The sequence below is a fragment of the Barbus barbus genome, assembly GCF_936440315.1.
Source record: "Barbus barbus genome assembly, chromosome: 19".
NCBI classification, from domain to species: domain Eukaryota; kingdom Metazoa; phylum Chordata; class Actinopteri; order Cypriniformes; family Cyprinidae; genus Barbus; species Barbus barbus.
Window position 1 is genome coordinate 16,123,398 of NC_136747.1, and position 24,340 is coordinate 16,147,737.

Genomic DNA, 24,340 nt, shown 5'->3' on the forward strand with positions numbered 1-24,340 from the left:
CAAATAGAACCATAAACAATAGGCCTGTAGCATGTGTAGCGATTTAGGCTACCTTTTGTTTTATAGTTATGGTAACCATTATTTTTGTGTTCAAAACATGGCAAATGCCAATTCTGTTCTGATGTTATGGGAAAAAGTCAGTCTGCAGTCTTACTTATGAATTTAAGATTGTGTATTTTGAACACTGAAACGCTCATTGAAGATTTGTGAGGAAATATTGCCAGTCGACTATTGCGCTGGACTGATTAAAAAAAATATATTATATTGTTTATAGGACTACAATATTATCAACTAGTCAACAAAGAAAATCTCAAATTAAGCCATGCCCTGGTAGTCCTTTTCACGATTTATCGTGGCATTCAGCTGTAAAAATGTTAGCACTGGTTTTAATGAGATGTTCAGCATTTTTCCAGGAGGAGGATCTGTCAGGGCTGGGTTGTGGTCGCTGGAGCCGGTTTGCCCCCACAGGCATGCGGACTGCTTCAGATCTCCGCGCCGTCCCTTCGCCTCCTCACTACAATTCAAAGCTTCTAATTGTAAGGAACACAAAGACAGCAAGGAAGAGCACACTGTTTGCCAGACCAAATTTTTCGTTCGTCAGGGGTGGTTTTAATCAAGATAAAGATCAAATATTCAGTTCGTAAAAAAAATCTCAAATGTATTTGGAATTAATAGATTATTAATAATAATAATAACCAAATGCACTCAGTTAAAATTGTACGTTTTCATGTAATTAACTGAAGACCAAATCCGAAGCAAATCCTCTTCTTTTTTTTTTTTTATTAGTTTGAATAAAAAATTATTCGCCATTAAATAGCGACTCAGCCCTGAACAAACGATCCCAAAATGTTAATACAATATCATGGTTTTCTCAAATTCCATTTAACATTTCTTTTTTTTTTAGGACTGCAAAGTTTAAGTCCCTTTTGCAATCACAGAAATCTCGAGCAAACAGCATATCGCAAAGGCTAGAGCCAAAGAAAGTGCTCGGTGCATTGATCTGTTTTGAGTTACAAATTAACTAAAAGAAGACAAAATGTTTGATAATTAAAGAAAACACACATTTATTTGGGGTTGTCCTTAATGTTTTGGCACATCGTCGGATGTACGCGTTGAGGTCAAAATTCAAGGCACCATTCAGAATATTTGGGTCCATTGTCCATTTAAAACATTTAATAATTCTTCCAAATGCAATAAATTACATGCACACAATTTACACATTATACACGTTCTTCTAGGACTGCCATATCGATACATTGCATATTCCTCAAAAAAATTGTTAACACAAGTCCAATATACAACAAAATAATAAACAAATTTCAGTACAACGTTCCTGATCCGAGTGCCAACGAGTGCTGTAACGTGCCGGGTGCCTGAAGGTGAGAATTCATGGCCGCGGTGGAGGAATACCAGGACGAGCTGGCGCTTTCCAGAAACGTGGATACCGGTGTGTTAATATTTTGAGGCTGATGGTGAGGTCTCTGAGGACCCTGTGAGTCCCAGACCGCGGGAGACTGCGGTGAATTACACGCCATCGGGTCGCTGGAGCTCGGACTGTGTTCTGGAGGCAGCTCGCCGTTTTTCATGATCTTCTTCAGTTTTGATCTCTTGTTCTGGAACCAAATTTTCACCTGTGAAGAAACAAAAGGTTTTCTCTGAGTGCGAATTCCTTAATAAAACATTATGGCTGTTTCTGTTAGATTTACACTTCTTAATAAAAAAAATAAAAATAATTTATAATGTCGTTAACATCGTTTATTATTTTAACAGCCTTAAAAATAGCTATTAAATGTCAAACAAGCGCTTGTGTGATTCCCAATATAGCCGCAAGCTTATATTAATATTTTAATTTAAAATATAAAGCAATTTCACTATATAACTATTTCATGAAAGATATTACAATAAAACATTGCATAAAATATTGTCGAACCTGTGTCTGTGTGAGTCCCAGCGATGCCGCGAGCTCGGCTCTCTCTGGAAGCGCGAGGTACTGAGTGTTCTGAAACCTTCTCTGTAGAGCAGCGAGCTGGAAACTGGAGTAGATGGTGCGGGGCTTTCGGACTTTCTTGGGTTTACCGTTGACCATCCTCACCTCGGGCTCGGCTGTTTCTTTTTCTAACGGGTGAACAGAAATTAGATAAATACACGGGGATAGAAAAGCGCTGGTAATTCTTGCGGTGATTTATGGCATGCGTCGCAGTGCTTAACAATTGCTACTCGCATAAAGTCATTGAGACTTTTGATGGTCAGAGAATAATTAGCTAAATCTTTACGCATTTTACAAGCTCTTATTTTCTATGTAATTATCTTTTTTAATGCAAACAGTATTTTGCATAGGCTGTGCATAAATAAAACAGTAAATCGTTAAAGAACCCATTTCGAATTAGATGCAATGCTGCAACAGCTTAAAATTTTGTCCAACTTAGTTACAAAATTCAGACTTTATAATAAGAAGCAATTGTAATACCATGGTTATATAATATGTTCAACAATAATGCTCAACCATGATAATGTTTATTATGTATAATACATAGTAGTAGTAATAATAATAATAATAGGCTAATAATAACAATAATAATAATAAACTGTTGAATATATAGGCTATAATAACTGACCTTGCGGGCTCGGCTGTGACTGCACCCTATTATATGTTCCGGCATATTGGTGATATGCTGTGGAGTAGGAGCCGTAATCAGGGTAGGATTTTGCAGAGTAATTTCCAGAAGATCCATTGACTCCGTGGTATTGGTACTGATAGGCATTAAGAGGTTTCCCATACGTGCCCGAATTCGGTGAACAATAGCCATGATGAACTCCTCCAGCAGGGCTGTAATAGCCAGAATCCGTGGCTGTCGACTCCGGCAGGGTTGGAGATTCCTGAGATGGATGATGCATCGTGGAGAGCTGAAAAGGGTTTTGAAAATCTGCAGGTTTAATACTCGGAATCCTTCTGTCGAATACTCCAGTCATAGTTTGGATAAGACAACGTAAAAAGGCAGTCTAACTCTATAGGGGTCCACAGAGTCTACACTAACATTGTGTGTGCAAGCGTCAAGCGTCTCTCTTGAAGACTGCTTTAAGCCCCGCAGCAAAGACTTGGTTAAATCCTAAATTGCGCTGTTACGCACTGCAGGGAGGATCTAGTGCCATTGGCCAAGCAGCACAGCAGACGGCAGTTACTCCCCAACTCGTTCAACCAGTTTCAGAAGAACAAAAAACTCTTAATAGAGGTGTTTATGGTATGTTTACAAACAAATCGAAAGGGAAATGGATTATTATTTGATATAAGTCTCTCACTGGACGAAAAGAAGACGGCTGCTGATCTATTCAATGTAAATCTACCTCTCACCATGCAACAGAAATGTCTGATTACTTAAATATGTCTGGAACACATTACTACTTTTAAGACAGATACAATTGCATATCCAGCTATTGTTTTGTTTTGTTTATATCCTCTCAGACGTTCTGCGTATAAACAGTTTTCTTGTTGTTTTTGTAGGCTATTCTGTCTAAATCATTTCTGTTTTACCTGTGCTTACCTACATATTGATTTGTATATGTGTAAACAGAAAATACACATTTTTCAGATTCCAATAATTAATCATTATACACTAAAGATTTGATCTCATATCAGTGTCAGCAGCGGATGCTTGAGGATTATGGCAGTAATAATGCATGAAAAGACCTGCTTACAGCACGGTTAGTGTGACTGATCTTATGATAATGACACAAACCTTGATCTGTACAATATAATTTAACGACTCAAAATTTTGCTAGTTTGTACTATTATTGTTTCTTAAATGTTAATGAAAAGTCGTCCAGCAAGCATTCAGTGAGGTGGTCAGCAATAGTGATGAAATAGTGCCACCAAGTGGATATAAGTCATGGTGGTCCAAGTTTCTTTACATCTGTAATCTATTTTCGAAAAAGACAATACATGGCCACTGCAACAGTGCATTAATGCAGGTGTTGACTAGTCATAAATGATGAGGAAAATGTCTAACCTGTTTTACTAATGAAAAATGGTCAGTCTAGTAATAAATCAAGGTTAGTGGTTAGGTTAACATTTAATACCCAAAAGGTTTGACTGATCACACGATTAAAATATAGGCCTAATGATTCTGTACAATCTAATTAATTATTTTGACCATAAAAAAAAAAAAGCATGAGCAAAAACAGTGTACGGTTCAACCAAAAGCAAATTAATCAAGTTAATAACTACAATTTACACATTCACTGGTGTAAAGCAAATGTTTCCAAACTCAGTAGGTCTCCATATTAATAAAGTAGGCATATATTTTATGAAGAAAATATATTTTTAACAAGACTATTTAAAATTAAATTTGAATGCTTAATCAAATTATAAAAACCCACCCTCAGGGTCGGAGACAAATTTTGTGTCATTGTTTTGTGAAACAAAATTCCCTCATTTAAAATGTGGGAGCAAAAAAATTAAAAACAAGTTAGGTTAGCCGAACCTTTTTAATAAAATATGATAAATTAATAAATCCAGAAATTCCATTGTGTGATATAACAGAATATCACACTGCGAGAAATAACTAAAATAAAAAGATATAAAATAAATATGACAACATAAATATATCCTAAACCTTTTACATTAATATATGCTACTAAATTATTTTTTTAAATCCTTTAAACAAAGCCGGAAATGACGTATCATGACCGCCAGCGTTATTTAGACATGGTTAAATACGATTTAATGAATGTTTTGTTTCTGCTCTTGGTAATTTTGAATAAATACGTTAAATAAAGGATAAGTCGCGCAGAGATACCTCACACATAAGTTAGTGTCTTGTTTCCTTGTGCTGTGAAGCAGTGAGAGTGTCGGGTAAATAGGCGCTCGTGCTGTGAAGGGGGGATGGGATGGGGCCACTCAGAGCTCTCGTGCTCTACTAACTCCGCGCGCTCCTTAATCCTAGTTTTCTCCTTTATATCGATGCTGTTTTGAATTAAAATTAATCTTTCCTGTTACCGCATGTGTTACGTGGCACCAGAAAAGCAAAAAATATCGGTCTGCGATTGAATTTTGGTGCAGAAAGCGTTTAAAATGTATCCCATTGGAGCAGCTGGTGGTGAGTATTATGATTAGCGAGCGTGCTAGCGACGAAACGCTAACGGAATAAGTGTGGTGTTTTGATATAGATAAAAATGTAGTTTAATGGCGTTCGGCTGTACATGACATGAATGTTCAAATAATGTTTTAGATTATAGTTCTGAAGTGTTTTTCCATCTCTGTTGATGGTTTGTTTTATAGGCCCATTGTTATTGTTAGCTTGCTAGCTAAGATTGTTGACCTGCTGGCTTTTGAATTTACAGCAGCTGGTTAAACTCCTATTTTATTCCATTTTAAAAAGTTAAATGACGTACTTTCTAACTACGTTAGGTTTGGATATATTGGCGTAGTTTAGAGTTTTATTGTCTAATTGTTTTATGTGAGTTTTGGATGTTTTAACGTTGGTAGATAGGCACCGGTGGTCAGTAACGTTACCTGGATAAAGTTAGCTGGTGCAGCACCAGTTTGACTTTCTGCAGCTAGCCAGGTACTGAAAGTTAGTAACTTCCGTTCTAGTTAATGAACTGTTAATTATGTTTCCAAATTTTGCACGTTTCTGGTCTATTTGTAACCTGTGTATTTGCACAGTCATCTAAAGTTGAATGTGTCTATCTAAATTACGAACATAAAATTATTATTGGAGTATATGAGAAGTAGTTTTTGTGTATTATGTATCTTTATTACATTTCAGAAAGGAGTATTGAAACTCCAAACGCATTTCACACATTTTAAGAAGCAGAAAAACTACAGAACTTTTTGTTCAAGTCAAACTTAGTTGGTAACACTTTACAAAAAAGTACCATTTAGTTTACTGCATTAGATTAGTTTACATGAATAAAAAGTTAACACTTTTACAACACGTTGTTGCTTTCAACGTGCTAATAGTATTAAAGTCAATTGTTTTATTAACACTCCTTAATAAATGCTGTAATAAATGTAATTGTTTGATTTTTGCTTTAATGTTAACAAATGTGACCCTATTGTAAAGTGTTGACACTTTGGTTTCATAAAGTGATGAGTGTTGTATTATATGCTTTAGAGCATTGTTGATATGTGTGGGGCTTCTGAAATAGTGCTGTAAAGAAAAGCAGTTGCTGTAGTTCAGTGAAAAGACATCCTGGTACTTGTGTGTGGGAGGGTTTGACAGGTTGTTGAGTTGCTTGTGTGGTGTTGGTGATAAGGAGGTAAAAGGCCTGTCGACCAGTGGGATGGGTTCATGTCCCTAGTATCTTCCTGCCGTGTTGTGTTTTTAGGGGTGATAAGATGGGGTGAGACAGTTCAAGCAATCTGTCAGCGAAAGACTTCAGATACCCCTGCCTCCTTGTACATTAAAAGTTTTTCACACTAACTTGACCTGTTTTTCCCAAATTAACAAACACTGCTGTGACCCAGTTTTATTGTATGCTAGACATTTGTAAACAACTAAATCTGATGGATATTAATGATTAAAATCAACTGCTTTAATTTGATTTTATAATCAAAGTGTAATTTTACAGTGCTAATCTGGCATTGCACTGGAAACCTGTATTCAAATCAAATGGCTGTAATTTCATGGTTTTACATATGTTTCTGCACATGATCACTATTGTAGAGGTTTGTTTGAAATAAACCAGTTATTATGTCTTTTATAGCTGCTGAGCTGAGTCAGGGACATCAGTCTACAGGGTCAGATGTTTCTGGTAAGAAACCCAGACTAAGCTGGCCTCTTGACAGCCTAGCATATATTTTCAGTACTGTTTATCAAGTTGCTTGAAATGTTTAAAGCCTTAATCCAAAGGAATGATTGTCTTGAAACTTAATTTACTGTTAAGAGCTTTGTTTTAACACTGTTTCTCTAAAACCTTCAGTATTGCATATTATTTTAAATATGCTACTGTACTAATTGGGTTAGTACAGTAGTAACGTTTATTATTTAAACAGTATCGCACTGTAAAAAAATCCAAAACATAGGGCACAATATGCTGTATGTATTAGAAGAAAATTACAGTTTTAGCCGTATTTTAAATTTTGCACTTCATTGTGTTGTGTTTTAGGGTAAACTGAAATGTCTGTAAAAATTAATGGATGATCTCTTGGCAATAAATTATCTTTTTTAACAGAGCATGAGCACAAGTGCTGTTGTACTGAACATCAACATGGCTGTGATTATTCTGTTTTAACATTCAGTACAACAGCGTAAGTGCGATAATGCTTTTCAGTACAGTTAAACAAACAAAGTTAATAGCAAGTTAGTAACGTTTCAAATTAAAGTTAGTCAGTTAGTTTGTATATACGAAAATAAAGATGTTATGTAAGGTGGGGTGCTTGAGTTTATATGGCACAGCAGAGCTCTAATAGGCTTACCTAAATGTTTGTATGGGCCTAATTAATAGGATTAAGTTGACACTTATCTAAAAATTGACATTTCTAAATAATAGACTTGGTTAAAAAAAGGTAGTGTTTCTAATTAATCTTATTTAACTGTGTGTGTCCCATAGCGCCCCTGTCTCCTCCAGCACAAGAGTATGTCTTCAAACCACCTCAACGGCCAGACTTTGGCACAATGGGTAGAACAATCAAGCTTCAGGCCAACTTCTTTGAAATGGAAATACCCAAGTTGGAGGTGTACCATTACGACATAGATATAAAGCCTGAGAAATGCCCACGGAGAGTTAACCGGTAACATCTTTTGAATGAAACTTGAAATTTCAACCGATTGTTTGGAAGGACATTTATACTTACTTTTTTTTTTGTAGAGAAATTGTTGAGCACATGGTCCAGCACTTTAAGACACAGATCTTTGGAGATCGAAAGCCTGTGTATGATGGAAGGAAGAATCTCTACACTGCCATGCCTTTACCCATTGGAAGAGACAAAGTATGCACTAATTAAGCCATATTAAAGTCTGTGTTGGCTTTTTGATGTTTAAGTTTGATAGACCAGTTAGTGAAATATGTTATACTGTTACTCTGTACATTCTCAAAATGCTACATTGAAGTCTTTCACATTTTCACATCATACTGATGTCCCGAACTGCTCTTTTAGGTGGAGCTGGAGGTCACAATTCCAGGAGAGGGAAAAGACAGGAGTTTTAAAGTAGCTATAAAATGGGTGTCTTGTGTGAGTCTGCAAGCTCTACATGAAGCACTGTCTGGACGGCTACCAAACATCCCCTTTGAGACCATTCAGGCTCTGGATGTTGTCATGAGACATTTGCCCTCTATGAGGTTAATGGTTGTTTTGTCAACTCCGTTTTTAATAAATCCCCATTAGGGGGCGTCATACTTCATCTTTCTGCACACTATGCCGTTTAAGAACATATCATTGCTGTGTCTGCAGGTACACCCCAGTCGGACGTTCATTCTTCACTCCCTCTGAGGGCTGCTCCAACCCCCTCGGTGGAGGAAGAGAAGTTTGGTTTGGCTTTCATCAGTCTGTTCGACCATCCCTCTGGAAGATGATGCTCAACATTGATGGTCAGTGTGCACTGATATCATTAATAAATGTTTCTTGAAAACTTCTTATACTAATCTTTGTTTTGTAATATTTATCTTTAGTGTCTGCCACTGCATTCTACAAAGCTCAACCTGTGATTGAGTTCATGTGTGAGGTTTTGGATTTTAAAAGCATCGAAGAGCAACAGAAGCCCTTAACGGATTCCCAGAGAGTGAAGTTTACCAAGGAAATCAAAGGTAAATTATAACAGTAATTAGTGACCTCCCTAATGGTTTTCATGGAATTTAATTTTGATTTTTCTTAACACTGACTTATTTTCACCTATCAGGTCTGAAGGTTGAAATCACTCACTGTGGACAGATGAAGAGAAAATACAGGGTGTGTAATGTGACAAGGAGACCAGCCAGCCATCAAACGTAAGATCTTTCACAAAGCACTTAAAAAAAAAAACACTGACTTGGAGGTGTTCCTGTATGAATGTCATTCCATTTTATATTCCTCGTTGTCATGATGCAATGGTAAAGGTTACTGTTTTAAAAATGTATTTTACTTGCCTCCAGGTTTCCGTTGCAGCAAGAGAATGGTCAGACCATTGAATGCACTGTCGCCCAGTACTTCAAGGATAAGTACAAACTGGTGCTGCGATATCCACATCTCCCATGTTTACAAGTTGGTCAGGAGCAGAAACACACCTACCTTCCGTTAGAGGTTGGTCAAGACTACATCTTACGTTTACTTTTTCCACCCATCTCTGTCATTTATTTCTCTGAATGTTGTTAACCTTTTATTTATTTTTTTTCTAATTCAGGTCTGTAACATAGTAGCCGGACAGAGATGCATCAAGAAACTGACAGACAATCAGACCTCCACTATGATACGTGCCACAGCCAGGTCTGCGCCTGACCGCCAGGATGAGATCAGCAAACTGGTATGTATAGTTCTCTGTACAGTTTCAGTTTTATAAATCTCCTCCACACCTCATGATGGATTTCATTTGGTTGTGACAGATGAGAAGTGCCAACTTCAACACCGATCCTTATGTGCGTGAGTTTGGAGTTATGGTAAGAGACGAGATGACTGAGGTCAATGGGCGGGTCCTTCAGGCACCTTCAATTCTCTATGGTGGAAGGGTAAGAACCTGTCCTGATTAACTTGACATTTGTCTTGCTGACCTTGTGGTTGAATTCTGAAATCTGGATGTGTCTTCCTAATTTGGTTGTGTCTCTGGCTTTTTCAGAACAAAGCAATAGCAACCCCAGTTCAGGGTGTGTGGGACATGAGGAACAAGCAGTTCCACACAGGGATCGAGATCAAAGTGTGGGCTATTGCCTGCTTTGCCCCGCAGAGGCAGTGTACAGAACTTCTTCTGAAGTAAGTCAGCTTTGACCTGGATCTGGAGAAGTTTTTGTATTTGGTGAAATTATTAAGAGTTCAAACCCTTGCATGGTATAATCCTTTGTTTGTTTTCTCTAGGGCATTTACTGACCAGCTCCGTAAGATATCACGCGATGCTGGGATGCCCATTCAGGGCCAGCCGTGCTTTTGCAAATATGCCCAGGGAGCAGACAGTGTGGAGCCCATGTTCAAACACCTCAAGTACACATACCAAGGCTTACAGTTGGTGGTGGTCATCCTACCTGGGAAGACTCCGGTTTATGGTAATTTAGCTCCTCTCTGTTTCTTTCGTGTTTTTGTTTGCAGTGTATTTTGTAATAAATACTGTAAACTTTCAATTCTCACAGCTGAGGTGAAGCGTGTTGGAGACACTGTTCTTGGCATGGCCACACAGTGTGTCCAGGTGAAGAATGTACAGAAAACCACACCTCAGACCCTTTCCAACCTCTGCCTCAAGATTAATGTCAAACTGGGTGGAGTCAACAACATTCTTCTTCCACAGGGCAGGTGAGGGCAGCTTTTCCAAAGCCTTTGACATGCAGAAAGCTTAAGGCACTTTCTGAGTCTTTGTTTGATTGTTAGTTAACGCCTGGGCTGCTTTCCCATGAAACTTGACCAGAAAGTACAGCTACCTACGTTTTTTTTTGTTTTTTTGCATTGCATGATCACTGTTTTTGTTTATAGGCCCTTGGTGTTTCAGCAACCAGTCATCTTTCTGGGTGCAGATGTGACTCATCCACCAGCTGGAGATGGCAAGAAACCCTCAATTGCTGCTGTAAGCCTGACAAACCTTGATATTTTAAGGCTAATTATGTTAATTGCATAGTGCCAAGTAGCACTAATATTTCAAGTGTGACCAATCTACGTCTTGTACACATTTTTAAGCCATATCATATAACCTCAAAATTCTTTAATAAAGCTTTTAACATCTCAGAGCTAGGGGGCCCTCTAAATAAATTTAAAAAAAATTATTTATAAAATATTTAGGTTGTTGGCAGTATGGATGCTCACCCAAGCCGATACTGTGCCACGGTGCGGGTGCAGCAGCACCGTCAGGACATCATTCAGGATCTAGCCACCATGGTGAGAGAGCTGCTGATCCAGTTCTACAAATCCACACGCTTTAAACCAACGCGCATCATCTACTACAGAGACGGCATCTCAGAGGGCCAGTTCAACCAGGTAGGTTGCAGGCTTACACTTTTTGTCAACGCTTGCTAAGTGGTGCTGACACGTTTAGTTTAATCTTCATTGTTCTGTTTTGTCTATTCAGGTTCTACAGCATGAATTGCTGGCTATTCGTGAAGCCTGCATCAAGCTGGAGAAAGATTATCAACCAGGCATCACCTTCGTAGTAGTGCAGAAGAGACACCACACCAGGCTGTTTTGCATGGACAGGAATGAACGGGTTGGTTATGGCAATGTTTTTTAGCCTATTTAGGTGTTTCTTGGCAGAAAACATGCTTATAGCAATGCGTACACACAGTTTGTACGATTATAAACAGTGCTCAGTTTGAAGAGAACTTCCTGCATAGGAAGGATCCAGTGAGAAATGTGATTATTGCAAATATCTTTTGAATCAGAAAAGCCTTTGTTCATTTCATTGTTAAAGAGTGATTATTCTAATTTATTTTACAAGTACATGTCCTTGAGTTTTTTTTATAAATGTCTTTTTAATTTGCCTTTCTAATTTGCTGTTTATGTTCAAGGTTGGAAAGAGTGGCAACATCCCTGCTGGTACCACAGTTGACACCAAAATTACTCATCCGTCTGAGTTTGACTTTTATCTTTGCAGTCATGCCGGCATTCAGGTACCATTGAGCATTTCAAATGGAATCCCATTGAAAGGTCGATAAAGAATTCATAGACTTAATGAATATATAAAGTGAGTGCTTATGAATGCTTTGTTCCTAGCTGTCATTGGTTTTAGTGTTGGTGATCATTCTGCTTGTCTAAATGTGTGTGATTTCAGTTCTTCATAATTGCTGAATCTCCACAGGGTACCAGCAGGCCATCCCACTATCACGTGCTGTGGGATGACAACCATTTCACCTCTGATGAGCTGCAGGTCCTCACCTACCAGCTGTGCCACACCTACGTGCGCTGCACCCGCTCTGTCTCCATTCCTGCACCAGCTTACTATGCCCACTTGGTGGCGTTTCGTGCTCGCTACCACTTGGTTGACAAAGAACATGACAGGTACTGGGTCTTACTGCTGCAACATCCTGTCTCCACTCTATACAGTATGCTAAAATAAGTAATTAATGCTTACAACCCACAGCTTATTCACATTTATTTCCTTACACGGCTGAATGTGACACTTTTTTAATTATTATTATTTTTTATAAAGCAAACCTTATTCACATTGTGCATTATTAAACCTATAGATCTGATTTTATGTGTATTGTGTTTGTTTGCTGGCAGTGCTGAAGGCAGTCACACGTCAGGTCAGAGTAATGGCAGAGACCAGCAAGCCCTGGCCAAAGCTGTGCAGATCCACCAGGACACACTGCGTACCATGTACTTCGCATGAACATAGCCAGAAACAAGCCCCACATCCTGAAAACAGCACGGTGTGTGTGTCTGTGTGTATTTTTATGTGTTTGCCTCAACTATATAAATGAGAACCTTCAAACGGGGGAAAAAAACATGAATGACCATGCTGTTAGGTTTCCAATTGCCCACGTAGCCAATTTCCGTACAAACTAAATATCCATGATTTTTAGAAATGTAATATGTGAATTTATAAAAAAAATATATATTTTTTTTGGAGGGCATGGTTGTGTGTCTCTGTTGCATACATGTGCATGTCAGATTAGAGGTTAACGTTTACATAGTCAATCCAAAAATTCAGACTATTTTTTACACTGAAAGTTACATTTGCATCCGGGTGGGCTTGATTCAATACTATTGCCAAGGCTGGTGATGGAGACTGTCGAACAGTAGTTTTTACAAACTCATCAAACCAATGGGTTCGGGCTAGTTTAGGACAACGCAGATCAGGTTTAGGGGTTGTGGGGATGCAGTTTCCACAGCTAAATTATTTATCAGCAAAAGCAAGTGCACTGACCAGATGGGGACTTCAGGACAAAAGTACTTATCCTGTTCTGTTTCATTTATTTGTGCTAATATGACTTTATTTTTTTTTGTCGTGGTGTCATTTATTGTTCATTCCAGGGCTCGGTCATCCTACTGTACCTGTCCGCCCATGACATGATCGACCGAGCAATATCATGTGCTTGTATCATGAAATTTGAACACAGTATGTGCAGAATCAAGAATGCATTTGGGAGTGAGAATGTAGGAATTGTTCTGACAATCAGTTTTCTGGCGCTCTGCCTCTCGCATGAGACTGGTTCTCGTAAGTGAAGCCCTCCGTGTACCTGCGCTGGGGTTCTTAGTGCGGAAACAGCTCTAGAATATGGATAATTGTCATGAAAAATCTCATCTAAGCGAGATTATCTTGTATGTTCTTTAAATTCTACTGCCTGAGCATTTCTTTTATTTGTTCGCTGGGATTGTAACCTAAGGTTTCAGTGGGTTGGGTGTATGAGTTAAATTTCTAAAACGCGTCTAAAACTCCCTTAAGGAAAAAACACCATCACCTTTCACTTTAAGCAACTGTTCTGAAATTTTCATTATGATGTTGTCAAATCTTCCCCACATTGAAACGCATAGCCAGTTTTGTGCAGAACATTGGGGAATCTGGAGCCCTGGGATTTGCTTGGTTCTGTGCACTGTTTCTAATGGTGAAGTTTGACTGTAATACGCTGGCCAGGTGTAGAAGCTGTCATCGCACTCCAGCTGGCCGTACAGGCAATCAACCCTATTTTATTTTATTTTTTTTAAGAATCATACACATACAGTTGCAATGACACAAAGTCAGAGTGAAAATTTAATACAAATTTCAAATGCACTTTTTTTTTTTTTTTTTTTTTTTTTTTTTTTTTTTTAACAAGAATCTCTAGCTTGTAACTTAAAGGTTTAAAATCCCTTTTTAACACTCTATATGTTCTTTTTAGATCTATAAAACTAAACAAATTTGTGAAATCTTTTTGTAGAGTAACAGGGCTGGGGCCATAAGGCGAGTTGAATAGAAAATGTATTTAGTTTGAATCTAAATTTAGTTCAAATTGAAGCGCAATACATTGTATGTGTGTCGGAAAACAGTCTTATCCCTTCTAAAGCATATCATCATGATGTGTAGTGATTGATTGAGTATTGTTAGTGAAATAACTGTAAGATCACTTCCCCAAATAATTCTTCAATTTTAACTTGAAATTCTTGAAATTTTTAACCATCTTTTTCTAACTATGCATTCTTAACCAAGAGATTTTAGTGGATTGTTTGTGTATATGAATTTTAAATATAGAACATTTGTATTGTAGTCGTTTTCATGCTGGGTACTTTTAGTAGTGTAAATAGTGCAAACCCTGTACCCACTGTAGCAGTATTAGCTTACAAAATACTCTATTTTTATTATCAACAATTGGATGTTCTTTATATGGCTCTCAATTATTCCTGTTAGCCGAACAAGATTACATATGTACTTGTAGTTAATGTCCTACCATAACTGAAGCACAATAGGACATTATAATTGTAGGTGCTAGAGTTTATTCTTGAGACTACCATTTTTTTAAATATCTTGTTTAACTTCAACTTTTAAACAAGAATCACAGACTGGTCAGAGAGCTTAATGGGTATGTTTGGTTTTTGATCTGGTGAAATCTATGACTTTTGACCCTGAAACCCTAACCCTTATTTTTCTAAACCCAACAGACTGTGTATAAGGGGCATTTTAATTTCTTCAAATACTTGACTAGAGTTATGTTGTTATTTGGCGCTGATCTTGTAACTCGTGAAAGTAGATGCACTTTGAAGAGCAATGGACACAGACCCCTAGTTCCGGTGCTTATCTGGATCACGAGTGTGTTATCTGGGTGCAGTTGTGTGGAAATGACTAGATGTCCTACCTCTTGTTACCTGTTACTTGTATTATGGTAACATTACCGCACTGGTCATTTCCTCATAATTGCACTAATGGGGAACATCGTCTTTTCGTCCCTCTGAAAGTGAAAGTGGTAGATGTCACAGAAAATCTTGAACGCATCTTTATTTCATATTTGTTCAGAGGCCATACCTGCTGCCATTTAGCCTAGATGATTTAGCATTGCTGTTGTTTTATGATGATAGTTTTAAGCTATGTATTCAAAGCTACAATTGAGTGCTGCAAGTTTCAGATGTCAAACATTTGATGTTTCATAAGTCAGACATGAATCCAAAAGATCATTATATGCTTTCCGTGAACAAGTGGCTTGATGCTTTTAAGTGTGCTCAGTAAGCTATAAAAAATTTCATAAATGTATAGTGTGAATTTCAGTTTGATCATTTTCTGTCCTTTTTAAATTGCAGCGCATTGTCGCTTTATCCATATACTTGTTTGAATTTGTGTCTCATAGGTTTCCTGTTTTTCTTAACTTTAGGTTTGAATAATAGTATTTATCATTCAGCAACAAAAACATGAGATGATATCATTGCTCAAACTACTACTAATAGATATTCTCTGGAACAGTCAGATTTTTTTAAACCATTCTTTTCATCCTCATGACCTGCTTTAGTTGTTTTTAGAAGTTACTGAGTTTTAGTATTTTAACCTTTTTTAAATTCAGCACCTTAGTCACAGCTCTACAACATATGCAATTTCTCAAGTATGAAATATTAGATGTTTTTGCACTATATCAGAAGAGGTATTACTAATTTGCATACTGGTGGACAGATTGTAAGTTTATAGAGAAGAACCATCAATATTAGAATAGTCTTGGCCTTGTTTATTTCTTCATTTACAATCATATTGGCACTAATCTATTAAAAGTTAACAGACGTAAGAGCTCTTGAGTTGTTACACTATGCAAAAACTATTCATTCAGAAATTCATTTCCATTCACTCTGTTTATCTATATATATATATATATATATATATATATATATATATATATATATATATATATATATATATATATATATATAGGGGTCAAATTGTTGGATTTTGTTCGTGAAATCTGTCATGCATACCAAATTGAGTTAGGGACTTTGAGTGAACGCAAGTCTCACGTGTGTGTGTGGGGTGTTTTTTGTTTTTCATTCCCTCCTTCCACAATACAATCAACTGATGTTTTTAGCAATCTGATACAAATGCTTGCTTGATTCAAATAATATCTGTGAATGCAAATGTAATGGAGGCCAAGGATTAAGGGAGGAGAATGAAGTACGGTGCTGGTTTTGTAGAGATTGTCGTGTTAATCTATGCTGCAGCATCTCTGTTTCAATTCTTAAGAGGCACATACAGTGTTAACTGAAAATTGAAATGGTGCCTCAGTTTCCCTGGAAACTTTGAATTATTTATCAATGTTATGCCATTAACATTGTCTCTCGAGTCGTCTTTTCTAGAGTATTGTCTTTTGCTGCTTGAGTGAAGCTTGTATATTGCTTTGGCGAAGTATCTTTCCAGCTCTGTGTGGGGTTACAGTGTCCACATGCCTCTTCGCTTTACACATTATGGTTTGAATAAAACTAGTTAGTTGCGTTGATTCTTAGTTGGTGCCCTGATGACTTTCAGATTTTAATTTCAGAAACTTTTTTTATTTTTTATTATTCATGCCAGACAAAAAATAATGCCAGTCTCAAAAGAATCGTGCCCCTCAGCTTGATGATCAGAGGTGGTCTTTTAACCTTAAGAAACATATTGCTAATGTATTTGCATTAGAACTTTGCACTATAGTGTTCCCGAAGCAGAAATGTAAGCCTCTCTCAACATACCATGGTAGTTTTGTTACTGTATACTTGCTTTTTAATTCCTAAGGTGGCAAGTTCAAAATACGCTACCTTATTACCTACTAAAACCATAAGGATACAAACAAACAGTTTGAATGTACTTCATATGCCTACGTATTGGTTAAGAACATCCGTGTTATTTTCATCTGTTTGCTCCACTTTTATGCATGCACATTTTAAGCAGCATTGAATTGTTGGGCTTTTATCCATGAACTGTATCTCACCATTCATGGTTGTGATGTACTGAATTAACAGATATGGGCAGTTTATTCAGATTACACACTGGCACAAAGATCCTTGTATCGCTGACGTTTGTGGTGCTGTACTGTAAAAAGTGTACATAAGGCAATGTTTTGGTGTTTCGTGTTTATTGCCATGTACTACTTGTATGTTTGCCAGAATTTCCAACTAAAGTTTCATCCAAAGGGTTTTTGAGCTGTAACACCTATGTTCATGTATCAACCCAATAAGCCAAATTCATTTTCATTGAAGCCCTTTTGCTTTACCAGCAAACACTCTGTGGTGGTCCCGTAATCATGACAGTGGTACTTGCTGAGCCTCAGTTCATTGTGTGCACACACTAAACCTCCACTCAGTTTAGTTACAGGTCAGTTGCCATTCAGCTAGTTGTTTATTGGGTTTCAAAACACTTTTTAGGATTTTTTCCCCCATTTCTAAGTCCTAAACTAGTTTTAAAACTAGTCTAAAATGACCAAAATTGAAGCTTGTTGTGAGGGATAAAAATATTGCAAAGTGTCCAGTTAAAGAGCACCGTTCCATTAGTTCATTACATGCTAACATGTTATTTATTCAAATATGAGCATGCATGCAAGATGAAAATGGGGTCTTGAGACTGATTTATTGGAATAATTGAGAGCTTCATCGTGACCTGGCTTTTTAAACCAACTTTGAAAACTACCTCAATAGTGTCAGGTGCTAACATTAAAATATCCCTTATGCATTTATGTATATGTGCTCATGACAAAGAACAATAATTGTGACCAAACAACACAAGCCTATACTGTGTGTTAAGTGTTTAGTTTTCTTTCAGTCTGTTGGTTTTTTTCAAGCGATTTTAAAAATTTGTATGATGGATCAACAAGAGGGACGTTTCAGCATGTAACAAAATTGCAAGGGACCAAAATTTGATTCGAAAGTTTCCCTTTTTAAAATGTAGTGATAAATACTCATCAGCTTTTAGAGGTACATTCAAATCTTTCGAGTGGAGCTGTTCTCAGATCCTCTGGTTGTATCCATAGAGAACAAATCAGAATTCAGGCCAAGATAATTGCCAAAACATGGTGGTTAAGTTGTTGTTCTTTTCTGGATCTTGACTGAGTTGGGTTGATCTGGTATGTGGCAGTGTCATCCCCATGTCTGTCACTAGCATTGTGCCATATTATGGGTAACATACTGGACAAGAAAAGTCCAATGACCACTGCTCTGTGTTTAATGTATGTTCGGGGAAAACTGACAACAATTTCTTATGAAGCAGCTTGTCAACCTGTGTCAAATGGCACTCGTTGAGCTTTATTGTCTTTGGAGTGCTAGCACTCTACTCGATTCTTCTACTTGATTTATATCCAGTATTGCAATAAAGATGTTTCACACTCATTAGACCCAGATCCGTTTGATGAAAGTTCGACGATGAGTCTGCGATAAGCTATTTGTATTTAAACATTGTCAGTGCTTTTCTTTGCTATTGATGTGTATTTATCTTGCTACATTTTATGAAGGGAATTAAATTTTGATTTGATGTCTCTCAGACACTAAGGATGCGTTTAGCATCCTAATACACTGGCATTTGAGTTTCTTGAGAGATCAATATTAAGGTACAAAGAGGTTGTATGGAAATCATTCAGATTCTTGTTTTTCATCCGTGAGCTTAAAAATGTCCAGTGTGTTTGTTTGTTTGGTTTTTTTTTTTTTTTGTATGTGTGCCTTTTTAAAATCTCTCCCACCCCTAATCGAGGGACTATCCTTTTAATTTAATACTCAGCGCCACATGGAATAATTTGTACATTTATCATGCAACCTCGAGTGAATGCTGCATAGAATGATCAGTATTTGTATTTTGCACTTTCTAAGCAGTTTTAAAGGATGCCCTGTTGTAATTGGGCACACAGACTAAGACTATTTAAGACGAGGTATTTTCTGCTACAATAGGAATTCTAAGGAACCATATGACTTGTTGGTCTTTTCGAAAAAAAAAAAAAAAAATGTATAGATGTGAAGTACCTCATAAGCCTGATAAATGCTGCATACACTTCATTTATTGTTCTTTTGTGAACCTCATTTCAAACAATTTCCCCTATAGGGAGGTTTGATGCCCACAAGCTGTGCAAGCACCTTCTGAATTACGTGACTGACCAGAGCCGCTATTTAAAAGATTAGCAGCGATGCACATCGAATGCAATTCTGACAGATTTTTAGTCGTATTCACTGACATGATACAATATTACTGAGCCTCTAGCTTGAGCATTGCTCAGTTGATCATGCCTATTAGATATGTAGTGACGTCTTGCAGTCAAAAGTTACAGTTGACTCAGGTATTGCCATTAAGGGCTGTATCTGCTATTGCCTCTCGTCCTCAATCCCCTCACCTGTGTCTTAATGTAGCCTTAGAACTGCATTTATGGATGGAACATAAAGTGTATCTGGCCTTAAAATATGCACTATTAACCACAACATGCAAGTCTCTACAAATCAGGCCATATGTTTTTGCCATAAAACTACCTCCTGAGAATGTATGAGTGTCCTGGAACTGACAGATGGCTTTTTTTCCCCTCCAAATTGTACATAAGTAGACAATCATTTTTTTCTTTTCTTTTTTCATAAGTTAGTTGAAATTCCAGGACACTCTTGTTGATTTTTTTTTTTTTTTTTTTATATAAACCATATTCATGCTAGTGATGGAAAAGCCAAGCCAAGTTTCTATTCGAAGGCTTTCTTGCACTGCGTCGTGGTATCAAACCTCCCTCTCACATCAGCAATTTATCTTTCATTTAACCTTGTGTTTGCTCCTTTATAACATGCCAAATTAAATTTGCTGTCATTCCTGTCATGAATTCTCTCATTTCTGATTGATGCGTTTGCATTCACTGCTAAGCTCCTTGTTGTTGTTTCTTGGTAATGTAAAGTGTGAGCTTTTTTTTAAAAAAAACAAATAAATTTACAAACCAAGATATGCTGTAAACCCTGCTAAGACATAATGTGAAAACGTATCATTTAATATAGCTCACTTTCGCTTGACTGTGTATTGCATCATTTAATAAACTTAATTTCCTCTGACTGCCGTGTCTTGTGTTTTAAATGTTTTATGCCAGATTTTTAACTTCTAGCTAGGATGTTTTTGGACATGCTGGCCTCTGCTAATGTCTGCTGCTTTTGGCAGCTTTTTTCCCATTCCTGTTTGCTGAGATCATATTGGCCTTTAAAATCCCTCTACACTTATGTCTTCTAGATCGCCAACCAACCATCTGTAAGTGAAGGCAGATTGCGTGGATTCTTGCAAACCTCAAAACAATGTTGCCTGAGGCCAGAACTGGTGTTTACTCCCTCTTCTCACACTACAGTACAAAACCAAGCTATATGTTTTACAGTTTAGATCACATAAGTAAAAGTTAGGGTTTATTTAAGGACAATCCTTGTATCTATCAAAAAAATAAATTGTGACAGCCGCAGACTTTCTTATAAAACCAAGACTCCCGTCTCTCCTTCCCCCTTCAACATCAGAAGAAAAAAGTCACGTTCACAGACAGGGAAATCCTCCTTAAAACATTTACAGTGATCGTGTCTCAAAACCTAGTGCATATATGCACAGTGTTATAGAAACAATGTTATTCCGCGCCCAAATGATGTCTAAAATGCTGTCTAGATAGGCAGCTCGCTATGTATTGAGACACCGCCACTCTTCCAGCTGATCAAATCTCTGGAACTGGAAAATCACATCTCAGAAAGTCTGTTTTGTTTTACTCCACTCTTGACACTTATGTACAACGCCCGTTGTTTATTTAGTGTATTATGTTTGTGAAAATAAAAGGCTTTTCTTTGTTTATCTAGACAAATGAGCTGTGAGCAGCTCTGAGTTGAGCTGTGAAGAGAGAGTCAGATTTTCCAATAGCTCATTTATGAACAGCACGAGAGCTCCTTTTCTGCCTGCTGATATACAATAGTCTGTGAGGTAAGTTTATCTGAAACTTTGAATAGTTTTGACATTTTAAGGTGTCAAATTCCTTTTCTTCATTTGTTAGTTGTAAGCTCAATAGCGAAAACGCCGTTTTTATTGCGTTTCAGTGGAAAGAACATTTCTACGTTTCATAAACGGCGACAGAATTCGACGGAATATTAAGTCAGAAGTTAATAAATATATATTCCATTCATAAATTTGACAATTTCGTCCATGTGCGGTATTAGATTTAGTTAGTTACTTTCCTTCAGTAACACTAACTTCAGATCGGTCGCGAGTGAGAACAGTAAACTAGCCTAGTAAAACGATGCATGTAATGTACACATTGTTTCGATGTTACTGTCTGCTGTTCCAGCATAACTGCAGAGGCAACTTAAGTTTTGTCTGATTCCTCAGAAGTGTGTATATTCTCTGGCACTATAAAATATTGCTCTGTTTGAGCATCGGCTCAACATAATAGTAATGGTTCGACCTGCCTCTTTGTCTGACCAACTAGAGGAATGTTGAATGAATGTATTTGAAACCAATCGTTCTTTTACAATTTATTGCTATAATCGAAAACCTTCTAAAGAACTATTCAAGGGGGTCCATTTTGAGTCTGTTTCTTGGTGGAAACGGAGTACAGTACACTTAGCAGAGTCAGATTACTAAGACATAAATAACATACTTTAATAATGTATTAAATAACAGCAATAAACTAGAAATATGACCACATTAATATTCTCTCTAGCAGTGGTTCTCAACATTTTTGACTCCCTTTTGAAATAGACAGTATTTGCTGTCCTATGTAATCTGATAGGTATTTGTGTTGTATTTTTAGTGTTTTATGTTTTAATTAAGATTGTTAAAATAAGTAAACTGAAAAAATGAGTTACTTTTGAAGACCGTTTGCTGAAGCCACTTGAGTACTACTCTATACATACAAATAATTTGAGATTATTTCGGCATGCTATAAAAAATATTAAGATAACCTTAAGAATGTAGTGTAACCCCAATATATATATATATATATATATATATTTTTTTTTTTTTAAAGATTTATTTTTTGCCTTTTTATTTAGATGTAGGAGAATGACACTATTCCCCGGTTTCACAGACAAGGCTTAACCCTAAAATGTAAATCTGAGCTGTTTCAACTGAAAGAAACTGCACTGATCTTAAAATATATCAGTGCCTTTGTTTTTGTTCTCAAGATGCACACCAGTAATGTTTTGTTCAAAGGGACGTTTCTAAAAATTCCTTAAATGTCATAATTGAACTATATATATTTTTTCCAAGTCATCCGGTCTTTATTAAGCATTGTATTGAGATCCTTTTATATGCAGCATCATATGCTTACAAATTCAGGAATATGGGTTTGACACACTAAGCTCACACAGTGAAAGGACACTTAATTCTTTCGATACTGTTTACTGTTTGTCCAGTATCACCAGTATGCTGTTGCTCCAGGACGGAATGAGAAGGACTTGTTTGTCCTGGTGCCTTTTCCTGCTGTTTGTCTGGTACCCAGCAGACAGCATAGTGACGGAGCTTGAGCTGGAGGATTTGGACTGGGGTTCTGGATTACACGAACTCCTAAACAGCTTTCCAGCTGATAGTCCGTTTGTCAGAGAGACGCCCAGCAGGCCGGCCAACTGCACTCAGCGCTTCTGGCTTCCTCCATCCTCCCCTGTGTGCTGGGATGATATAGCAGGCCCAGAGGAGTTTGAGAAGTCCCGCCTTCTCATGCTGCAGAACAGGGCGGCACTGCAGGCAGTATCCACATCTAGTGGTCTCGAGGAAGGGGGTGCATCCTATGATCAACAGGCCAGGGAGAACACGCAGGGAGTCCAGGCTGACCATCTCGCTGTGGCCCAGACGGCTGATACAATGCAGAAGGTGTTCATAGATTTGAATGAGAAGAGGAAGGAGGGGAAAGAGCATTATACCACCTTAAGGTAATTTAGAATGTTTTCATGGAAGATAGGTTTGGCTGAGATATAAAACCTTCAGGAGATTTTTACTATGAAGTCACCTTTTTACGATCTCCAACAAACGACTAACCAGAAGTCATTCACTTCTGAAGGTGAATAGTATTGGAGCCGAACATATACAGGATTTTTAGACCCATTTGAGCTTCTGGTGCATTGAAATATTTTAACTTTGCGACTAGACTTTAAAACTATGGACACAATGTGAGAATGACCAATATTTCTGCACTAAAATGTTAATCTTTAAACACTTTCTGTAAAACGGGCAGTTTTGAATATTTTAAACGTATTGGCGGTGATTTGTTTTATGTGGTTATATTCATACATTCATTATTCATTTTACCATGATGAAAGATAATGTGTCCTTCATGACCAAATTGAAAGTTTCGCACAACTGCCACTATAGGATGAAATGTGACAAATAGTGTGAATAAAAATAAGAGTGCAGTGCATACCCACTTGTGTAGTGGCCTTGTTTCCAAAAGTATTTTTCCCAAGGATTTCAAAATTATCTTTGTTAAGAGTTTTATATGGAAGCCCATTTCCGCCACTGTATAAAAAATAAAAAAAGGTAATTTCGACTTTTAATCTCAAAATTGCTTGATAAACTTGCAATTGCGAGTTAAAAAGTAATAATTGTGAGAGAGAAACTCATAATTATGAGAAATAAAGTTTTTTATTTTTATAGTGGCAGAAACGGGCTTCCATAGTTTTAAGCCATGAGCCAAACCAAAAAGTAATTTTTACTGTAATTTTACCACCTGTTCTGCTGTTTAACATGTTTAAGTTGAGGTAATGCAGGCTGATGACTTCATTAAAAGCATAAACCATCTTTAAAGGTTTATAAGTTATCGTTAAAAATCAATTTCTCTGTTGAGAAAACTTACATCCAGGAATCTGACTGTTGCACTCTATGTCAGAGATAGTGGAAAGGCGGCATATGATTGCAAAATGTCATCACAGGTTGGTTTCTTGGAATCATTTTTTTCTGCCTCTTTCTCTCTCTCTCAGTCTGAAGGAACAAATCGACAACACGAAAGACTCCATTGCTAAAAAGGAGCAAGTATCAGCTCTTCTAGAGAAACATCTTGCCAATCTGGAGAGGTCTTTGAACACTATGCAGCTTCGACTGGCCAAACTACTTCCCTAGTAATTTCATTTGAGCAGCACAACCTACACATGTGGAAAATAATATAATGCATGTTTTTTTACATTTTATCAAACAGACTTGTATGACCATGTACTGCATGCCAACAGCACTCTGTATTTCTCTTTTGGTACAGATTTTCCTCTTGTTTTTCCACTCCATTAAGTAAATGGGATAAATATTAGGTAATGGCAATAAAATCTATTTTTATACCCCCAGACTATAGACTGTTCCCTATGAAATGTAAGGTACAATTATATTACGCTTAATAAAACACAAGAGTTCACTTTCAAATGTTT

At 37.1% G+C, this 24,340-nt stretch overlaps 2 protein-coding genes across 4 annotated transcripts; one reads left to right on the forward strand and one right to left on the reverse strand.

The window, feature by feature from the left end:
- Positions 1-591: 591 nt before the first annotated feature.
- dlx5a (distal-less homeobox 5a) lies at positions 592-4,847 on the reverse strand. 2 transcript variants are annotated; one of them, XM_079441975.1, is made up of 4 exons: positions 4,794-4,847; positions 2,616-2,904; positions 1,931-2,115; positions 592-1,631 (listed from the first exon to the last, which is right to left on the reverse strand). In XM_079441975.1, the coding sequence occupies exons 1-4, from the start codon at positions 4,800-4,802 to the stop codon at positions 1,320-1,322; spliced, it is 795 nt and encodes a 264-aa protein (XP_079298101.1). In that variant the 5' UTR covers positions 4,803-4,847; the 3' UTR covers positions 592-1,319. The 2 variants fall into 2 exon arrangements, with proteins under 2 accessions (XP_079298101.1, XP_079298102.1); XM_079441976.1 differs by lacking the exon at positions 4,794-4,847 and having other exon boundaries at positions 2,616-3,090.
- On the forward strand, positions 4,696-24,332 carry ago2 (argonaute RISC catalytic component 2). 2 transcript variants are annotated; one of them, XR_013785535.1, is made up of 23 exons: positions 4,696-5,093; positions 6,706-6,753; positions 7,552-7,732; positions 7,810-7,930; positions 8,099-8,280; positions 8,393-8,529; positions 8,611-8,745; positions 8,838-8,925; positions 9,070-9,217; positions 9,318-9,437; positions 9,517-9,639; positions 9,747-9,880; positions 9,983-10,167; positions 10,252-10,411; positions 10,589-10,679; positions 10,892-11,086; positions 11,178-11,312; positions 11,614-11,715; positions 11,904-12,103; positions 12,329-12,477; positions 20,798-20,918; positions 22,349-22,861; positions 23,906-24,332. XR_013785535.1 is itself a non-coding variant. In XM_079441956.1 (20 exons), the coding sequence occupies exons 1-20, from the start codon at positions 5,069-5,071 to the stop codon at positions 12,435-12,437; spliced, it is 2,619 nt and encodes an 872-aa protein (XP_079298082.1). In that variant the 5' UTR covers positions 4,696-5,068; the 3' UTR covers positions 12,438-13,047. The 2 variants fall into 2 exon arrangements, 1 of the variants encoding a protein (XP_079298082.1); XM_079441956.1 differs by lacking the exons at positions 20,798-20,918; positions 22,349-22,861; positions 23,906-24,332 and having other exon boundaries at positions 12,329-13,047.
- Positions 24,333-24,340: the final 8 nt, after the last annotated feature.

Coding starts and splice junctions, on each gene's coding strand:
- dlx5a (XM_079441976.1), bottom strand. CDS start 2,970: ATGACTGGAGTATTCGACAGAAGGATTCCGAGTATTAAACCTGCAGAT. Junction 2,116..2,615: donor GTCACAGCCGAGCCCGCAAG/GTCAGTTATTAT, acceptor TTCACCCGTTAG/AAAAAGAAACAGCCGAGCCC. Junction 1,632..1,930: donor TGGGACTCACACAGACACAG/GTTCGACAATAT, acceptor GTTTCTTCACAG/GTGAAAATTTGGTTCCAGAA.
- ago2 (XM_079441956.1), top strand. CDS start 5,069: ATGTATCCCATTGGAGCAGCTGGTG. Junction 7,733..7,809: donor TGCCCACGGAGAGTTAACCG/GTAACATCTTTT, acceptor TTTTTTTTGTAG/AGAAATTGTTGAGCACATGG. Junction 12,104..12,328: donor GTTGACAAAGAACATGACAG/GTACTGGGTCTT, acceptor GTTTGCTGGCAG/TGCTGAAGGCAGTCACACGT.